We start from the raw sequence: 20,712 nt of genomic DNA on the forward strand, positions 1-20,712 counted from the left end.
AGGATCCTGTTTCTTTTAGGAACCTGCTTTGACATTATCCAGCAAATCTACTTTGAAGCGAGCTGTAAATTGGGTGTATAAAGTCAAGAAGGCAAAGAAATTTAGCTCTGACGTTAAGCTCTCCCTGCCTCAGAACATGGATCTCCTGAAGTTTGGTGCACGATATAGATCAAATTAAAGGGAGTGTTCTGAGGTGAGGAGAGCTTGACTTCAGTGCAAAGCACTCCGCCTCCTTGACTTTATACAACCAGTTTACATCCAACTTAAAAGTGACAGTCAATATGGTTTAAAGACATGACTATCATGTCCATCCAATGTGGGGAAGGAATGGGATGAGGAAGGAATGTATGGGAAACAATTCTTACACATAACCAGCAATGCTTGATGTAAGAAAGCATCTAGACCCTTTCTTGAAGCTCTCTGCTGTCCCTACTATGAACGGTGCCTGAGGCAGGCTATTCCACAGTTCTTACAGTCTAGAGGCCCTTTGGTGATTAAACCTCGTTTTCTGCAGACAAACCGCGCTCCCTTCTCTTTTAATTTGCTTCAATCTGGAAAAACTTGAGATATAATAAGCATATTTGAGAGGTCCTTTGATCATATTATTTACAGCTATCCAAAAACATTATTCCTGGAAACAACAAGGCATATGCAAAATGGAGGAACCTGAGGCCTCCAAACAGTATGTCACATGAGCATACTGTTTTTTTGGTACATAAATGCAGTGGAAAATTCTTGTGTTCACAATGAAGGGAAAAAAAAAAAGCCAAACACTGATTTATTTTTTTTATTTTAACTTAGGATCCCCAATGCCCCTCCCTTCTCAAAAGAAAAAAAAATTAATGGATTCCCCCTCCCTCAAAATAAAAACAAAAACCTGTAAACGTGGAATCCATCAGCAGAAGATAAATCCATATTCTCTATTTCTTTGTCCAAATTTAAAATATAAAAAAAGGTAACATATTGCTTGTCCATGCTGCTTCTCGAGTCATAGCTGAATCAATTAAAAATATTCCCGGAATTTGGCGCAAGTGGACAAAGTTCAGAAACTTTCCAAACAATATTAAACGTCTTCTCTATATATATTTATATCCTTATATATAAAAACATGGGCCGATGAGATCATCCGCAGACATCTTGTACACTTGCAATTTTTCTTTCTTCTGATATTTTAAAACACACATTGCATTGTTGTAGTGTATAAATAGACCATAAACAGTACATACAAAAGAACATCATGAAATTACACAGGCAAAGAATGATCATGGTGAAAGGCAATAATACTTTCAGATTTTTCCTCAATTTGTGATTTCTACACAATACAAGCTCAGCCCTAATATCTAAGAATTCCTTGAAGTAACAATTCCGTGGATTCCGTAGATTGTACTGCTGAAGGAAACAAAATAGCCAGAGACCTAGCAAGTCTTTAGAAAGGAGGGGGGATTGAACCCATGTCAGACAAAATTTATTTAAACCCACTTCTCATACAGTGGTTGCTTTTTTATTTTAGTCTTTTTAAACAAATGCAACCACAGAACAAAATCACACATTAGAAACGTGGTCTGGCGCCTTTTGCAGCAGCAATAATCAAAAAGGTTTAAACAGATTTTACTTATGATAAAATGGCTTTTTTTTGTGGCATTTTTTTCTAAATTTGTAGACAGCACGGAAAAAAAAAATATTATAAAAAAATTGTGCATACCATTGTCCAGAAGAACAAAAAAAAAAAAAAAATATATTGAACTATTTTATTGCACAACCAACCCATGTCCTCACACACACACACACAGACATTCACCATAATACTGATTACAAAGCATGTACCCGTTTGCGATGGACATCAAGATTAAGGTGCACCTAACCCTTACACAGCATTATTAGGATTACAATGATCCAGGAATCCAAAGCCGTTTTCCAGAAAAACAGCGGCTTTGCTGTTCTTAACATTGATAGATCCTGCCGTAAGATATTACAATATCTTACAATATATTACAAAGGTGCATAGACATTGTGAAATCCCACCTCAGCATCCTGTAGGATCTAATTCAATACCTCTCTAACAAGACAAGGCTCATACAAAACAGAATTAAAAGCATAGTTTTCATTATTTGTACAAGACGAGTAGAACCTGAGCGGCAGCCTTCCCAGCATGTCCCTATCCAGACCAAGAAACCCCAATAGACAGATTTAAAGCAATAAGCTTCAAGACTATACATAACCTTCTCACTCTAGAACATCACACTGGTGGATTAACTGGTATCCATAATGGATCGATCAGTGGCCAAGGTCCCCTGGGCGTTCAAGTTTCACGACAACTCTGCATGCAACAATGCAGCACATGCTGTGTAACTGAAAGGTGCACATTAATACATAATACGAAGAATGAGCTACATGACTATACTGATAACATTCCCATTCACAATAAAAATCAAAACAATTCTGAAAGAGGGGGAAAAGCATTGAGCAAGATCCAACTTTGCTACAGCTTTAAAATAATGTGAAGGACAGTAAATCAGTTCCAGAATTCACTTCTAAGGTTTGGGGCCTTACAGTCATCCCACTTTACATATTTTGCTAGTAAATATCAAGGCTCATGCAGACTGCTGTATCCACCGTGCTGCCAATTGAAGGGGCCCCTACCCATGTTTAGAACAGTAAGGCAGCACTGTTGTCACTTCATTTAGCTGTAAGGAGGGAATATGAGGAGTCCCCCCACCTCAAATCCGATTAACATGGACTATCCCAAAGATCACAATTCCCCGAAATATGGCACTCATAAGTCTATGCTGTCATACTGTTACACCATATGCCTCCACCCAGTGCAGGAGCCTTAAACATAGTAGCAATTTACAAAGTTTGTCAACAGATTAACAGTAATGCTTTTTGGAGACCATTTGCCATTTACAATGTTTACCTATTCCATTGCCATATAGAGAAACTGGAGATTTTTCAACAGTTCACAGATCCCCCAGTTATCACATTTAGACGCTGCTCAGAAGATTAACACAACACTGTTTGGGACCAGCTTTAGCATTACTGGAATATCAGGAGTTACCTTGACCTATTAAAGGAAACCTACCATTTAGAATGGCAGGGGTAAGCTGTAAGTACCGAGCAGGGTGAGCTGGTGCCGGTACTTACTTTCGTTAGTGTTATATACCGCGGTATCGCGGTTTTAACACTTTTTAAACTTTAGAGCAGGAGAGGCTTCGGCGCTGCGCGCGACCGTGCACGCGCAACATCTCCGCTATTTCCTATGTAGGCGCGCGCAACATCATGCGCACGCAGCGCCAAAGCCTGTTCTGGTCGCGGTTTAGAACACTAACGATAGTAAGTACCGGCACCAGCTCACCCTGAGCTGGTGCTCGGTACTTACAGCTTACCCCTGCCATTCTAAGTGGTAGGTTTCCTTTAAACTTTGCAGACATCAGTAGTGTCTCTGGGGATTATGGGACACTTTCTAGCAGCTCTATATAAAGCCTGGAACGCTAGTGTGAATCGAGCTGCTGGGAGGAGAGCTAGCTGCCGTGACTAATCCCCTCCCCTTCTGCATAGACTTGCTGATTAGGAAGGAGGATAAAAGGCAAAGAGAGGAATGGCTTTTTTTTTTCTTTTTTTACAAACACATACAAAGTTTTTTTTGTAGACACTTGTACCATTCATTTATGCAAAGTTTGTTGAAAAGGTAATAAAAATTGAAGTCTGCAATGATTACCACCATCATATGGTGATACAAGTGGTATATTCACTTTTGAATAAGATTCCATTATCATGAAGAGACTACTACTACAACTAAGGGGGAATTCACACGACCATTGGGGCATGTATAAATACGGCCCCCATAGTCCGGCAATAGGCCCATAACGTACCTGGGAAAAGATAGGACATGTCCTATCTTTTCCCCATATTACTGTGGAATGAGCCATATATCTCTATGGAGAGGGACATGGGCGAGGAGCGCTCATCCCCTCCTCTCCCGTGCTATGGCGCGGCGGGCACACGTTCGTGTGAATTCTACCCAAGATTACTTGCATGGGCCAATTTAAGCATCCATACTAGGACTGTCACATCTGAACCCCATGTTCAGGCAGTCTTGTTAAAGGTGGCTTTTATAACTTGATTAACAAACCAATATCTATAAATATGAAAATGTTCCCCATAATCTGATGTATTCTCAATGCTCCAGGAATAAAACAAATATTCCCCCGTGTCAATACCACAAAAATTGGTCCTGAAAAACATTAAACTTTTCTGATAACAGTAAGGTGATAAGAATCTTAGTGATAAACCAAAACCAGGAAACCAAGCAATCCAGGCTTGAAATGTTTTGAGTATTGCTAAGCATTTCACTGCTAATAATAACATAATGAAAGAAAAAGGAAACAAGATGCTTTCTAGGCTTCTCAATCGCCATGGTGAATGGGACTAAACAAGGCAGCAAAGTCAACAGATGCTCAAATAGATTTTCATCTTCATCTCGGTTTGCAACCACAAATGTGGATCACCCACTTGCATTCACTGTTAACAGGAGTTCAAGGCCAGAAAAAAAAAAAAAAAAAAAAAAAAGTACTGGAAAACTCTAGTATCTTGATGGTTGGGCACATTTCAATAAAAATGAAAAAAAAAAAAGTGTGTGTGTCAATAAAGGAGACTGCTGCCTGAAGCTAAAATGTCCCACTTGAACGTGGTATTGGATAGCAGTTTTATGGTTTGCACCCGTTTTGCCACAATACCGGCCTTAAAGTTCTGGATGTCTTGGGTGTGGCTGAGCCAATGCCGTTTGCACATCTACCACAAAGGCAACCATTACTGTCTTATAACATTTTGAACACTTCTATAAAATAATTTGAACACAATGGTTTCTTTTTATTATTTTCAATGATATTGCAAAATACATGTTCCTGAATGTTGCATGAACAGTAAAAATGAGGTATATCAAAAGGAAAAAAAAAAAATAAACTGTACATACATAATTTGTCCAAAAAAAATTCTTGATAGTAAATTTAAGTCTGTTAATTTAAAGCTATTGCCGAGAATATTAAATATATATATAGACTGGAATACAGGCTACAGGTGTGACCTACTCTGAAGGTTATGACGTCATTATGGTAAACTGGAGGAAAAAAAAAAAGTTTCACTGCTTAAAGGGGAAGGGGGGTGAATCTTCATTATGTGCCTTCAGCTCAAAATCCCATTCCTGAGTCCAATAATTTGTAAGTCTTATCCATAGTCTGACAATGGGCATTTTGTCTGTCCCTCTGAAAATTTCCCAAAAAAAAAGAAAAACGAGCAGTTGCCCCAAAATTGTGTTTGGCTACCCTGTTCCCTGTCCCCACCCCGACTATCTAATCTTTCATTAAAAGTTTAGGTACAAGCTCAACTATCACAACACTTTCATAATAAAAAAAAAAAAAAATTGCATTGACAGGGCATAGATTACATAAATCTTATTACGATTGTGTAGAAACATTCTAAATGGCAGTGTTCTCAAAATAAAAAATACACCATGGTTTAAAAGACCTCGAATGTCTGGCAATCTCACAGCCTCACCTGTAGCTCTGACTAGTTGACGTCTTGACTCTCGTACTACCTGTTTCATTTACGTCAGACAACAAATTTGTGTACCCTGAGAATTCTGGAGTTGAAGTCCTCAACCTGTGATCAACACCCCCATCAGTGCTAGTGTTAAACGATATTGGCACCCTATTGCCAGCCTTAAACTGAGAACCAAATGCTTGTGCAAAGTTCTCGATCTGGCAAGTGACTTGCGGTCTGATGTCTTTGTGTTGTTCTAAAGAACTGGCCAAATCCTGAGGTTGAAGGTGGAAACCTGAAGAGGACTCCAGGCCCTTTTGCTGATCCTTTTGCCCATTCAATTCCTGAGATGTAATCTGGTAACTGGAGGAGGTGTCTAAAGTTTTCTGCGAGTCTATTTGATCAGCCAACTCTTGTGAAGGAGTCAGCTGCTGTGTCTCCAGCGATAAGGAAAAGCCAGTTTGGGGGCCCACCACCATGCCAAAGTGTGACTTTGGTAAAGTGGACGGTAATACTGATGTTACCGACTGACTGAAACCACATTCAAGTGGAGATGTAGTGTAAATCTGTTTGTCGGGAAAGAGAGAATGATTGGCAAGAGATGAAGATAGGCTTACAAACTGTAAACTCGGCCCTAGTGGGAATGAAGTTGTATGGCTTGTTCTTTCCAACGCCTGCTGAAGGTACTTTGAGTACTCCTGAAACATATTGGCCTTATCATTTGACATAGACTGCGAGTCTGAGACATTCTCCTCCGGCACCAATTCACTGTTGTCTCCTGCCGGTTGAAGTTCAACATGGTGTTCTGCAATGTTAAAGGAGACGTCAGGATGCCCAACTGATTTATGAGTGTAGTGATCCAAAAGACTTTGGAGAACCTCATCAGGAATGACAGATTTGTCGTGACAGTTCTTGATTTCGATATTCAGTGCCTGGGAATCAATAAGAGTCAGTGGGCTGTCCCCATCAATAACACTGGAAACTGCAGACTGAATGACTGACTGTTGTGCCACCATATGCCCAACATTCACAGCATAGGCATTGTTGCTGCTGGAGGCCTGCAAGTACCTCCTCTTTTTCAGGAACTGCATTGCATCATCATAGTTGCTACTAGAACTCTTGTTACCCGAACTTTGAAGGAGGTTCATTGTGTCTACATTGGTATTTCCCACCATATCAAGAGGACTATTGGGTTTATCTGAAAGTTTATGAATACCCATGTTAGCGGACTGAGATTCCATAGAGAGATCGCCCTTCTCCCCTGGTTTCCGGTTGACCTTCTTGAACACCAATTTTGGCCCCTTGCCATCCAAGTCTTCAATGCCAGTGCTGGACGAACCACTACTGGAAGACACGATTGGGCCATTTGATGCATAATTCTGAATGTCGAGACCTCCTGTCAAATGCGCCTCGTTCAGTTTGTTGCCTTGCTTATGGTCCTTGTGAGAGGGACCATTTCTGGACTTGCTCTTTTTGCTGCGCCCAGAAAAATTGGAATTTCCCTGAGATAAATCAAAGTTGCCAGACAAATTATCCATACTGTGATTTGATGACCCAGACTCCAAAGATCCTTTATTTATGTTTTCACCACATGTCCTTTTGTGCTTCAGCAACCTATCTGTTCTTGAAAAGTACTGTTGAAACAAAATATAAAGCGGAATTAAACAAAAGTTTTGGAAAAAAAATTAAGATAAAAAGGTAAAAAAGATTCATAGATTTTTAAAAAACGGATGTGGATCCCAGTCCACATGCCATCTTGATGGGGAATAGCCTAATTAAATAGAACCCAAGTATTGTAAAATGTTCTGCCATCTCCCGTTTACCAGCAGACCTGGTTGCAACCCGTATACAGGTCTGTGTCGGTTCTTTAAAGATCAGGCATTCAGGGCTCAAATACATACCTGCTGACATGTGTCACACTTGTATGGCTTTTCTCCGCTGTGTGTCCTCTTGTGTCTTTCCATGTGGTATTTCTGAATAAATTTCATGTTGCACTGATCACAGTTAAAGGGCTTCTCACCTGAAATATAAATCAAAATGCATTCAGCACCCTGTTCAACATTTTTTCAAGTGTGTCAAACTTCTGACCAATTGTTTACATTGGCCAAACGCGTTTCTGGAACAATACTAACCCCAATGACCCTTCCAAAAATACAAAAAATTTTAGAAAAGCTGTTTGGATATTTTAGCTCATGCAACCAATCCAACGCATGAGAAATCATGAGCAATTTTCTCCTATGCAGGCTGCAATTATAACTGCCCATGGAGAAAACTTGAGATTCTCCTCCCTAAATCACAAGCAGCTGAAGAAAGCAGCAGCACCAGATCTAAGAGAGCCCGGGAAATAGTGGCTTCCTCTACAAAAACATTTGCTTGTAGAGAGCAGTAAAAATGTGGCATAATATCTCACTGGCCATTGTGCATATCGCAATTCAGCATCCTCCAAAAGGACGCCATCCAAGTACTGCACACACAAATCTACGTACCGCTATGGATTTTTTCATGCCGCTGGAGCAAATACTTCTGAATGAAACTCATATTGCATTGACTGCACTGAAATGGTCTTTCACCTATTGAAAATGAAAGAAAAAAAAAAATTGTTAATTTAAAAAACAATAAAAATAAAAATGACAAATTTAAAATTTCTTAGGATAAACTGCTCCCTTAGTAGACAACCTGCCAAAAAACTCAAGCAGTGAATTTCAAGAAAAATAAAAATCAGAAAAACAGAACTCAAAGCTGGTTCACAGAGGCTATTTTCCACAAGATGCCAGTTTAGACACAAGTGTGAGGCTACATCAACACATACCTGTATGTATGAGCACATGCCTGCGTAGATGATAGGAACTTCTAAAAGCAGCATTGCAATGTTCACATATATGAGGTTTCTGATTTGGAGACATATTAGCAGCTTCAGCTTCACCGCCTAAAGACTGAATGGAAAGATAAAAACACAAGATTGGTTTCTAGAGAACACAAATACTTGTACAAAATATAAAAAAATTTACACAAGCGCTCACACAAGCATTGCAGTCGCTACCAGCATTTAAATTACATATGGTTTTACCTTATTTGTTAATTACATTAAAAAAACTTTCAATAAATCGAAATTGATAAGAAATCTTTCCAACGTGAGCATGGCATTCTAGAAATATCACAGAAAGATCACCGATGGGCTAAACACATAGCCACAATCCAACAAACAGCTAAGTGGCTATTAACCATTTGTGTTCACCTCAACAATAGCCTTTTTTGTGGCCAAGCTTAAGCCCAGAAAAGTCTGTTTAAACAAAAACAACAAATATGGACTCTGGACACACTCTTGTCTTACCACTTAACTGTTCACATCATCGTTCTACATCCCACCGCTGGTACATGTATCACTGTGAACTCGACTACCAACTTTGTACATTAAATAGGATTTAGTAAACCCCAAATAGAACATGCGAGTATGCGGAGCTGAAAGCCATACAAATCACATGGTTGTACAGTACTCATCTCTAGGTTATAAAGACAAGTAAACCTTCCAAGGGTTAATGACCTTCACGGACCCTGCACACTTCCCTTCCACCATTAGCTTCTGTGACTTTATAAAACAAGTTTACATCTCACTTCAATGTTGATTTTCTGGCTGATACCACCACAGTGGGCAATGAAAGAGAAGTGATCTGTCAGGCACTTAGCCTTTATAAACCATCTGTATTTTGTCAAACAAAATTTCTTCTGACAGGTTCCCTTTACGTTAACTTAAGCAAGTAGGAAAAAGTGTATTTTGTAAATGAAACTCCATATAAATTATTGCTTTCTCCCGTCGTGTTCTCACAAATTAGGGTTCTCATAAGAACAAAGATTAACAATAAAGTTTTATTGCAGACACCTTACAGTTGAACATTGCAGCCTAGGACTAAAGTTCAGGAAATTACTAACATTCACAGACCTTCACCAAAGGTCACTGAGGTCAGTATGTAGCTAGGAGTGGTCTGTAAATCAGGTGTTCAGTCAGGGCCTGTACATTATAGTATACTGTGAATACACGGCTCTTCTCTAACAGGCTGCCACATTACCTCCTTTTTGAGACATTAACCGAATCCCTAGACAACTATTAAGCTCACAAAATCTAGATGCAATGACCACCGTCGGCCAGGCTACTTGTCATTCAGACTTCCAGATATAAATATAAATTATTATTAAACTATTACAATTTAAAGATTTGCACACTTAAGCAGTAAACTTCAGGAACATCAATTAAAATGTACAGAGCTCCGTCTTGTTGCTGATGGATCACCACTTATATCAGCAATGTGTCAGAGAGTCAACCTTGAAAGTTTGGGATCAAACACTAAGTAAACTGAGCTGGAGAAGAGTGTGCGCTACGCTTTTCCAGCCCCAGACTCCACATCAACAGGTTATAAATATTGACAGAGCCGCAGATAAGGGGAGCGTGGAGTAGACTGCCTTGAAATGGTAACAATAATTTGTAAATTATTAAGTGCTCCTTTTGTGAAATCGCTCCTTAACATGGAAGTGGTACAAATGTAGGGATAGAGATCACCTAGAAGCAAAGGATCAGAAAATAAGACTTTTGTAAGTTTATACATATTATGTACAAATTTTAAGTCTATAGGCATCTGGTCATGTGATTACTCAAATTTTACATATATGGCAACAAGAGGGGCAGACTACTTCTCAGGCAAAAACATTCACAGCCAAAACTGAAAAAGTTTGTACTAAAACAGCATGTATACCGTCTGTATAAAAAACCCCAGTAGTGGCAGAACTTCCAATGCTTGTACAAAACAATCCTGTCGGCAAGGTGCTGCATGATGTGCTATGTATACAAGATATATCCCTCAGTATCCAATGCAAACAAACCTTTGCCTGCACATTCATAAGAAGTAGTGAGCTGCACGTGGGGATTTTCCTAACTTGCATTTTCTGTAGCCTGACTACATGTTGTGGCTAAAATGATTAAGCATATGTAGAAAAGAGGAGGCAATGGCTGCTCCCCTCCCTCTCAGCCATCAGTGCACTGCCCCAGACAGGAAGCCAAGATATACAACATGGAAGTTCAGCCGAGGTCAAATGCTAGACGTCAGGCAAATAACAGACAAAGGCCTGAATAGCACATACTGCAGAAGCCACTTTACACGGGTTATGCTGCAGTTTATGACCAGTCTAAAAGTGTTAAAACCTTTGGTACATAAAAGTAGGTACTACTTTAGACTCTTGAAGACTCTTACTTTAGAGGAGTCATTCCGCCTGCGCTTGGATTTTGCTTCCTGAGCTTCTGAACTTGGACGCCTGGTCTTCTTCATGGATGGACTTTCATGTTTTGGATCGCAGCCATTCTTTTCAGTTCTTATTAAGAGCTGTGAGAAGATATGGGTACGATTAGCTTGGAATATGAGAGGAGCTGTCATCTAATATCATTGAAGGCCCATACACTAAACAATACAGATACCTGAAGAACATACATTGCATAGCATGTAACGTTCACATGAGGGGCATGCAGGGATACACAGGTAACCAAAAAAGGTCACCTATCTAAAAGTTTGATTTCCTTAAATAAGGACCATTAGTGGAACCTGTCACCATATTTTTTCACAAATTCAGCTAGCGGCTGGCTCCCATAAAGCCAATAAATTGACACCATGCATTTAGCTACAAATTGTTTTCTTCAGATCCCCAAATCAACATAATAACCTTGCCTTGCATATAGACAATAGTAGAGCGATTCAGACGGGGCATGGCCTCTTTGGGCTGAATACTTTATACTAAACATACAGAATACCCATGCCTACTCAGCATGCAGCAATACATGCCATGTGACCAGGGTGATATCATCTAAGGTCCTTTAGCCTCCCAACATTACTAATCTGTTCACCATGTATGCATCTGATCACATGAAATCACAGCATGGCTTCATGGAGTATGGGGAGGAATAAAAATCTATGGAGGCTGCTGTGATGTCATATAATCAGATAAATGCATGGGGAACAGTTTGCTAATATGAGATGGTTAAAAGGACCTTAAATGAGGTCACCCTGGTCATTACTTGGTGAATGCTGAGAAGGGATGGGGAGGAGCTGCTGGATTAAGCTTGAGAGGCCCTACCCCCCCCCCCCCCCCCGACTCGCTCTAAATCTGCTATATGCAAGGCAAGCGAGTTCAACATCATTCTGAAATGATATTCACCGGAAATTTGTGGTGTGCTGCAAGCCTCAATCACAAAGCCATTGCTCCTAAATTGTCACAGAAAATTATACTGTATTGGAACGCTTCATTTAATAGTGTATTACTGAGGTAGTAACCCAGGGTGTCCTAGTTTCTATCTTGGGCAGATGATGAAGTTGACAAAATAGTAACTACACTTTTATTTCCTTCACCATTCAAACCTAGTCAAAAATTCTCAGAATATCAAAAATTCCAAAAAATGTGTGTGTGTGTATGGTGGTCTTATATTTTAAATATAAGACCACACACAGAGCCAAACACACCAAATTTACTTAATTGACAAGGGAACACATCAGACAGTGAGAATGCAGAAGAGATATCTGGCACTAGAAAAGGTTTTATTTCCCCGATTTCTGAGTGGTCACCAGTGATGAGTATTTGGGACACATCCCTTTATCTCTATGCACACAGTTTATTTTGTAGTGATGCGCAGACAACACAAGGCTCCATCCATCTCTATGAGGAGCACAGTGGGAGGCCGCAGACTGCCTCAAATCTGATTGAAAAAAAGACAGGATTTATGGACTGAACAAAGCTTTGGCACTTTACAATGGGCTGGCTAGAGTTGGCCATTGAAATCTTTGTTTTACTTACTGAAGCCCCAAGAGAGAATGTCTCGATGGCAAGATTTATCTCAGCACAATTCAATGGCTCCCAGACTCTCAGATGTCGTCACACCTGCCATGGACATTTGTGTCCCACAGAAAATTCTTACACCATACTCCTACTGGAGCGACAGACAAAACACTGTGTACATCTGGGGAAGTGGAGGACTAGGTGAGGGCAGTAAGGACAGGCAGACACTATTCACAAAAAGAGAGATTGATGGATTTTTATTTTAAGTTTTTAAAATTCATCTGCCTGATTTTTCTTCATTGTTCCTGTCCCCCCCACCCATTCAACCATTTATTGTGGGAGGAGTCACAGACCACTTGCAAAAAAAGGTAGGCTGGTTACATTTATACAACCAAAAAAAAAAAAATTAAATCTAGAAGACAATGAAACTTTCAGATGTTCAACCTTTCTTCACTTCAAGGACACCTGAATAAGTAATATTACTATACCCATTAAGGATAAAGCTGCAAGAAATCACAGACCTGGATTTCCAGACACATAATTCGAGGCCCCCCCCTCCCATTAACTTCCATCATTGTGGCTCATCACCTATAAAATAAGGGATGCACGTGTTTTCCACACATGGGAATGAAGGACTGGCAATATACATCCAATGTGATGCTTTGGTATAGGAATGATGTAAGAAAGCGAGCTCTGTTCCAGGCAAAGCCTTTATGTCCTAGTAGAAATGCACCACATACATAGGAGAAGGGGCATGAACAATGGTGGAGCTCAATGCTCTCTAATACCTTGAAGAAAGGCCAACAATGAGCAGGCATCTGTTCCCAAAACTGAAGTGGTGGTAAAGAATGCCTCAGTGGGTGTCACCCATTCCTAATGAAAGAATGAGCCGGAGCCTCATGAATATTTGCTTAGCTCACAAAATGGCTGCCTCCATGAGGTCACTGGTGCCAAACCCTGCCCTCTATAGGGACATATGTGTTGTCAGTATTTCAAGCACATCTAGATGCTCTCTCCAGAATGCATAGTTGTCTTTTCTTACAGGAATACCCAGGTTTACCTTTTAAGGTTGGGCCGCTATCTCACTGAAATACCATTGGTGCATTGGTACCATCAAATAAAGGAAGATACACTCACCAGCCACTTATTAGGTACACCTGTCCAACTGCTCGTTAACACTTAATTTCTAATCAGCCAATCACATGGCGGCAACTCAGTGCATTTAGGCATGTAGACATGGTCAAGACAATCTCCTGCAGTTCAAACCGAGCATCAGTATGGGGAAGAAAGGTGATTTGAGGCCTTTGAACGTGACATGGTTGTTGGTGCCAGAAGGGCTGGTCTGAGTATTTCAGAAACTGCTGATCTACTGGGATTTTCACGCACAACCATCTCTAGGGTTTACAGAGAATGGTCCGAAAAAGCAAAAACATCCAGTGAGCTGCAGTTCTGTGGGCGGAAATGCCTTGTGGATGCCAGAGGTCAGAGGAGAATGGGCAGACTGGTTCGAGCTGATAGAAAGGCAACAGTGACTCAAATCGCCACCCGTTACAACCAAGGTAGGCAGAAGAGCATCTCTGAACGCACAGTACGTCGAACTTTGAGGCAGATGGGCTACAGCAGCAGAAGACCACACCGGGTGCCACTCCTTTCAGCTAAGAACAGGAAACAGAGGCTACAATTTGCACAAACTCATCGAAATTGGACAGTAGAAGATTGGAAAAACGTTGCCTGGTCTGATGAGTCTCGATTTCTGCTGCAACATTCGGATGGTAGGGTCAGAATTTGGCGTCAACAACATGAAAGCATGGATCCATCCTGCCTTGTATCAACGGTTCAGGCTGGTGGTGGTGGGTCATGGTGTGGGGAATATTTTCTTGGCACTCTTTGGGCCCCTTGGTACCAATTGAGTATCGTTGCAACGCCACAGCCTACCTGAGTATTGTTGATGACCATGTCCATCCCTTTATGACCACAATGTACCCAACATCTGAAGGCTACTTTCAGCAGGATAATGCGCCATGTCATAAAGCTGGAATCATCTCAGACTGGTTTCTTGAACATGACAATGAGTTCACTGTACTCAAATGGCCCCCACAGTCACCAGATCTCGATCCAATAGAGCATCTTTGGGATGTGGTGGAACGGGAGATTCGCATCATGGATGTGCAGCCAACAAATCTGCGGCAACTGTGTGATGCCATCATGTCAATATGGGCCAAAATCTCTGAGGAATGCTTCCAGCACCTTGTTGAATCTATGCCATGAAGAATTGAGGCAATTCTGAAGGCAAAAGGGGGTCCAACCCGTTACTAGCATGGTGTACCTAATAAAGTGGCCGGTGAGTGTAGGTTTTAATGATCCCTGTGGACGTGCTGGAGTTCCTGCTTTTCTACTAAAGAAAAGTAGCTGGGCCTGGTCAAAAACATTTCACCACGTTTGTCGACTTCTGACCAAGTACTAACTTATAAGAAAGTAATTCTGGTTAAAAAGGGTTGGTGAGGACTACAAAAATGATGCCAAATGGCCCACAGGCTGTATATGGTATTGTAGTCTTTGTATGGATTTCAGCAGCTAGACTCATGCCCACAAGTGGACTGCCCAGACCGTAAATCATGGAGCAGGGCCTATTCCAGGCTGAGTTTGCAGTATAGGCAGTCTTTCTATTGTCAGTGTGCAAGTTGCCCATGAACAAGTTTATTCCAACAAACTCCTTCCACGCTCAACTAAGTTCAGCAGTCCTAGGCTCAGTCTAGTCATTTCCACATCAGTGCATGGAACAAACTGGCTTGTGGGCTATGGGATAGATACAAATATTTCTCAGCCTCAAGAGACACCCTAATGTAGCTTTGAGGTGAAATATTCACATGGTTTTGTGGTGATCCAAGATTGGCTCACTATAGGCATTGTCTGGTTCTCATATATGGATATGCAGCTACAGAAATAGGCCTAGATGCTTTTCACACTGCGTCCTCTACGCATAATATACTGGATGCCCGAGATATAATTCAGCATAACGTTCCACTGCATTCCTGATCGGAGACCAAAATATACTCTAGGCACCTGGGGGCCTACAAGTAAATTTTATGTAGGTGCCAGGTGACTGACAACCCTGGCCTGAGCTTGAAATGTGTCTCCATTTTGTTTTTGTATATTGGATTAATATATGCACCTAAACAACCAACGTTTAAGAATTTTTTTTTATTGTTAAAGACAAAACTACTCTTAACTGAAGAGAGACTACAATTTGATAGTTTTAAACGAAGTCATGTTTTTCTGGACTTGTACCTCTCTCCACCAGCTGAGAGAGACACAATGAAAAGAGTATGTAGAAAAGATGGACTTTGCCCACTAATATCCACATTAAAACTGGGCTTGCACACAAGAGCAGTAGCAAAGGAGCCCAATAAAAAGGTGTAATGGTTTTTGGAGTACGTATCATACTTCTCAGAGAAGAGCTGTGTGGGCAGGTATGAAGGCTGGTATACACACTGTAATAAGTAGACAGCAGCTTTAGATAGGAGCCTTTATAAGGAGTCATTCCACAGGGATTTCTACAGGACTGCGAAATTTCACAGTTGGGACAGACTGATAAACTTCAATTAAGTGATGGTCACACATTCACACACTTCATTTACATGAAACAAAAAAAGATACAGGAAGAGTGTTGTTATTGCTGTTTTTTCGGATGATTGAAATGGATACTACAGTGAAATCCATTCCTACTAAACGATTGATCGAAAAGGTCTACCTGGTGCCACTATGAGAAGCAATTTATGCAGCCTATTGTACCAAATACATGCTTCTGTAACTGCCAGTCAAAGGAGTTTTCAGCTTTGGACAAGCCCTTTTGATAGTATGGTAAGTTGATAACAAAATGGCACCCTGCAGAGACCCCCAGCAGCATGATCAAGCATTGATAATTACAATGTATGATGTCTATGAAAGCCCCTATACCGACTAGCAGAGCACCAGGGTTGAACCAACTGGAAGACAAACCGCTTCCTGCAAGTTACCTGGTGTCAATTACTATCAATGTGACCGGTCACAGCTCTGGTGAACAGAGGAGTCCTATGTGAAGGCCCTCCAATAATTATCACCACATGCACTTTGAAAACAAAGGCCACAATGCTTTTCTAGTGTACATGCCAGGAATATACACACAGAGCTTGGTATGATTCTTAAGGCTGGGTTCACTCACAGCCATCACAGTGAAAGCTATCCCAACAGACAGTTACAGAACAATGGATAAAAACTATTCTATACAATAGTTAAAAAAAATAATAAGATATTCTACACACAACATCAAGTCAAACTCCTTTTGTTGAGGAGACAAGTCCCTAAATACATAGAGATCATTAACGTAGTGGAAAGGGGTTTTCCAATAAAATAATATTGGTGAACTATTTATAGCGGGACCCACAGTCCATTTCCTGTATGGTGGCAGGTGACAAGAATTGCAGCACAGTATGAATCCCCACAGATGCAGTGTGAAGAGGGGTTATACCCTATGGAGAGATCCAAGTGCTTGGAGCCCACACAAATGTCAGGTCCCCCTTCAAAGTTGACTTCCAGTACTGCCTCATCCCGCAAGCCAATATTAGTCCTATAGACTGTGGTGGAGCACAAGATGGGTTTTGCTCCTACACTCCATAGCCGGCACCAAACAGCAAAGCTGGTGGTCGGACATTTATCCACGGGGACAAGCACTTTATTGTCCTAGCCTAAGGAGTAAGATTTTACTTGAAAAACCCTTTACCGCGCCCTGTCATCGCTCTATACCTTTGCATAAGGAGTGCGAATAAATCAGAAAAAAAGGAGGACTGTGCAAAAATGTGGATAACCACAATGACAAGAGCTTGGGTTCCTGGTACTGGGAGAGGGGTGTGAGCTGTGAAAGCTCACCATTATGTGCAACATTATTCACAAACAATGTAAAGGATTTTAGAAGTTCTTGAGCAGAGATTGTTATTTAGTGTTAGTAGATGCATACATCTGATCACATGAAATCACAGCATGTTTCTAAGAACTTCTACTCCTCCCCATCCTCCATTGAGGCATGCTGTGATTTCATGCGATCATGCATACATACATGGGGTACAGTTTGCAAACGTTAGGACAAAAGGATCTTCGATGATGTCAGCCTTGATGACATGACATTATTTGGTGAATGCTGAGAAGGAGCTGCTGGATTCAGCACAAGGCTTGCCTGTATGCCAGACAAGATAATGTTTTTATGGGTATGTGGGGAAAAGAAGGGAGTCGGTTACAAGGGCTCACTAGTTGTATTTGTAAGTGACGCGTTTCCTTTAATGGTGCTTATTTAAGGAGAATTCATACTAAGATAGGTGACCTTTACTGGAAACCATGAAGTAGCCTTACAGGTGCCCGATGACATCCCATCCCAGTCTGTGTGATATCCCATTCTGCGGTGACCAGATAATTGCATGCTACTTACACTACACAAGCTAGTATTAAAGGGGATGTTCCCCAATACTGGAGCCGCAAACGTCTGATCTAAACTTTTGGACGCTAGTGATCAGAAAGTAGGGTTGACAAGATCACAGGGTGCAAGTAGTTTTTTTTAAGAAGCGTTTGGGTACCTACAACATGTGCACATGCAGAATTCCTGCACATACAGCAGTTCTTTCCACTAAATGAAAGATACCGTGGTCAAAAGTCAAAGGACCGCATAAGAAGTCAATGGAATCCATTGGGTGCTGCTAGAGTGTATCATATAACTCATCTAATAAGGTTAAGAAGTACACTAGAAGAACATAAAATGGATTTATACTGGAAAACAAATGGCTGACAACCAATACTAGTGTTCTTAATGGCCAAAATTTATAGGGTGAAGCCCTTGGAAAGAGTATTAAATATAATCTTTCATAAAATCACATATCCAAATTGGTTGAGAAGGGTTGATCTTCTCAGATTGCTTGCAATGAGCAAGACACTGGAGGTGAAAGGTAACTTATGCCCCCATCTTGTACCCGGAACCAAGCTTCTAGTGTTAATGTAAAGAAGGAATCTCAACTTTAAAACCACATTAGAATCCCATTTCTCTGTGCTGTAGTATTACTTAAGCCTCTTAACCATACTACATAACTGTTTTTGCTTATTACTTTTAAGACCATTTTTGTTACTGAATGGGCAAGTTTTAAAATAAAAGAGGGAGTGCTAGAATGACATTTCCCAAATATGCATGGGTGCTGACAGTTTAGTAGTGAAAACGATGGGTTTTTGCAACTTAGCTATTTATGACATCTTTCTATGGGAATATTTGTTGATCCCTGGCTTCTGGTCAAATTTTCCCATGTGCTTATCAGGGTGTAATCACATGTTGTGTACGTTAACATATTGTAAACTTAACAAGTTGGTTAACATTATGTTTACAACTTGTTTATATAAGAGTTTAGGCAACCGCAATGTTACCGCACTTGAAATGCAATGTTCTAATGCAGTGTGTAAATGCACCATCCAAGTCCAGAGGAGCACCTAAAAAAAAAAAAAATTGCCCACTTTTTATGAAATAAAGTAGTCTTGAGAAGGACAGAGCTTTCCATTAAAGTACAAGAGCCAAAACTACTACTTGTTGGCTGCTCTCCACTGACTAACAGTCAATAGACCTCCATTCTCAAGATCGGTGCGATGGTCACCTCTGTCACCTGCATCTATTACTACAAATACCCGTGTGGAGAATGAATGACTGTAGGATAACTTTACAGCCACCTTACATATACCTGGCTGGGAATTGTAATATAGCATATGTTGTAGGGTACAGCATACCACCCAGGATGGGGCATAGGATGATGTGTGTGTGCGTTGGCAGTAGCGACATATACAATCTGAGCACAGGCTTTTTAAAATGAACTTTACATTAAAACCAGAAAACACAATGCAACTGGTCAATAACTGGCTTGGTTTATGTGACCAGATATATAAGAGGGGATTCAGTGGAGGGGTCTCAGATAATGGTTTCCAATGGATAAGATTAGATGCATTGTCTTACAGAATCCATTGGAGAGGGGAAGTGCAAATCATTTACAAACATAGTGAAGGGAAACTCCCCAGCCCCAAAAATAGCAGTAAATCATGGCAGCATAGGTGTATGTTCCCACTGGGTGTAAAAATATGGCCGCCAGTTTACGCCAAGATGCTTTATACAGAGTGAAGGGTGCTAGTGAGGGGATATTGGGTGTTAGTTTCCATGACCCATCCTGCCCAGGGGCTGCAGCTATTGTTCTGGGGTAAAGGGGGGGGGGGGCAGTTATCTCCCTCCATTTTGTGTTTACAAACAGTCTGGTGGGGGGGCTCCAGGGCCTACATAGGGGGGTAATAAAGGGATAACGTCTCACCTCTCTATTAAGGCCCAGGTCAGGGATGAGCCCCGGGCTTCCCACCGTCACCTCCACGATCTCGGCCTGCCTCTCCCCGTAGTAATGGTGGTACTGCTCGTGCTCCCCGAACTTCTCCTGCTTGATGCCCGTCAGGCTCTGCAGGAAGTCGGCGGGATGAGGAGGGGGGGAGCCCGGTTCTTTCTTCAGGATCATGTCCCCCGGAGCCGGTAGAAGAGTCGGTGGCGGCGGCGGAGGCGGCAGCAGTTCTGACCCGAGCCGGGCGAAGGTAGTGACCGGCGGCAGGTGGCTGAACATGAGCATGCTAGGAGGGAACGTGGGCTCCATGGCTCGTCGTGTCCCGGGGAAAGTGAAACACAGGAGCGGAGAAAGAGCGGAGGCTGCTGAGGTAACGGACCGGGCCAGGCAGCCGACTATGTCTCCACACACTCGCACATCCTCACAGGACCAGCTTTCCTGCTTCCATCGGGCCCGCTACCGGTTGCCAGGGGCTCTCGGCGGGAAACAATACCGTCATTGACCGCCGGCCTAGTGAAGAAACACGACGCCCGAAAGCTCCACAATAGAAGCAGTTAGAGAGTCGCAGTGCGCAAGCGTGAGTATCAGAAAGCATCTCACTGCGCAGGCGCAAAACCCAGAAGCCTTCTCCACGCGCATGCGCTCTACTTCAAGACGTCTGTTACGCATGTCCTGTGGTTATTTGTGGTCCATTGCGCAAATGCGTCCCAGCGAATCGTTGCGCACGCTGGTATGTGTAGTAAGAGCTGCGCATGCGTGTAATGGTTTCTTGTGAATGGCTTTATTTAAAGGGACATGGCCAACGCTCCGTCTCTGTTACCCGCATTTACTGTAAAACGAAGCGAATTCCTCTCGTGTTTTAAAGTTTTCGCCGTGAGACACAATTGCCGGAAAAGGTTGAATATCTTTTAACAATCTAGTAAAAGATGCATAAATATGTGAGGGAAATGGTTCAAAATAAATATAAAGAAAAAAAAAATAATTGCCTGTC

At 41.5% G+C, this 20,712-nt stretch overlaps 1 protein-coding gene across 1 annotated transcript; it reads right to left on the reverse strand.

The window, feature by feature from the left end:
• Positions 1-773: 773 nt before the first annotated feature.
• ZNF281 (zinc finger protein 281) lies at positions 774-20,375 on the reverse strand. Its single transcript, XM_072111359.1, has 6 exons — positions 19,704-20,375; positions 10,776-10,904; positions 8,345-8,468; positions 8,022-8,105; positions 7,437-7,555; positions 774-7,169 (listed from the first exon to the last, which is right to left on the reverse strand). Exons 1-6 carry the CDS (start codon positions 20,028-20,030, stop codon positions 5,547-5,549), a joined length of 2,406 nt encoding a protein of 801 aa, XP_071967460.1. The 5' UTR covers positions 20,031-20,375; the 3' UTR covers positions 774-5,546.
• Positions 20,376-20,712: the final 337 nt, after the last annotated feature.

The sequence above is a fragment of the Engystomops pustulosus genome, chromosome 6 (genome assembly GCF_040894005.1).
Source record: "Engystomops pustulosus chromosome 6, aEngPut4.maternal, whole genome shotgun sequence".
NCBI classification, from domain to species: Eukaryota; Metazoa; Chordata; class Amphibia; order Anura; family Leptodactylidae; genus Engystomops; species Engystomops pustulosus.

Coding starts and splice junctions, on each gene's coding strand:
- ZNF281 (XM_072111359.1), bottom strand. CDS start 20,030: ATGGAGCCCACGTTCCCTCCTAGCATGCTCATGTTCAGCCACCTGCCG. Junction 8,469..10,775: donor GGCGGAATGACTCCTCTAAA/GTAAGAGTCTTC, acceptor CTTTCCATTCAG/TCTTTAGGCGGTGAAGCTGA. Junction 7,170..7,436: donor AGTGTGACACATGTCAGCAG/GTATGTATTTGA, acceptor TTGTTTCAACAG/TACTTTTCAAGAACAGATAG.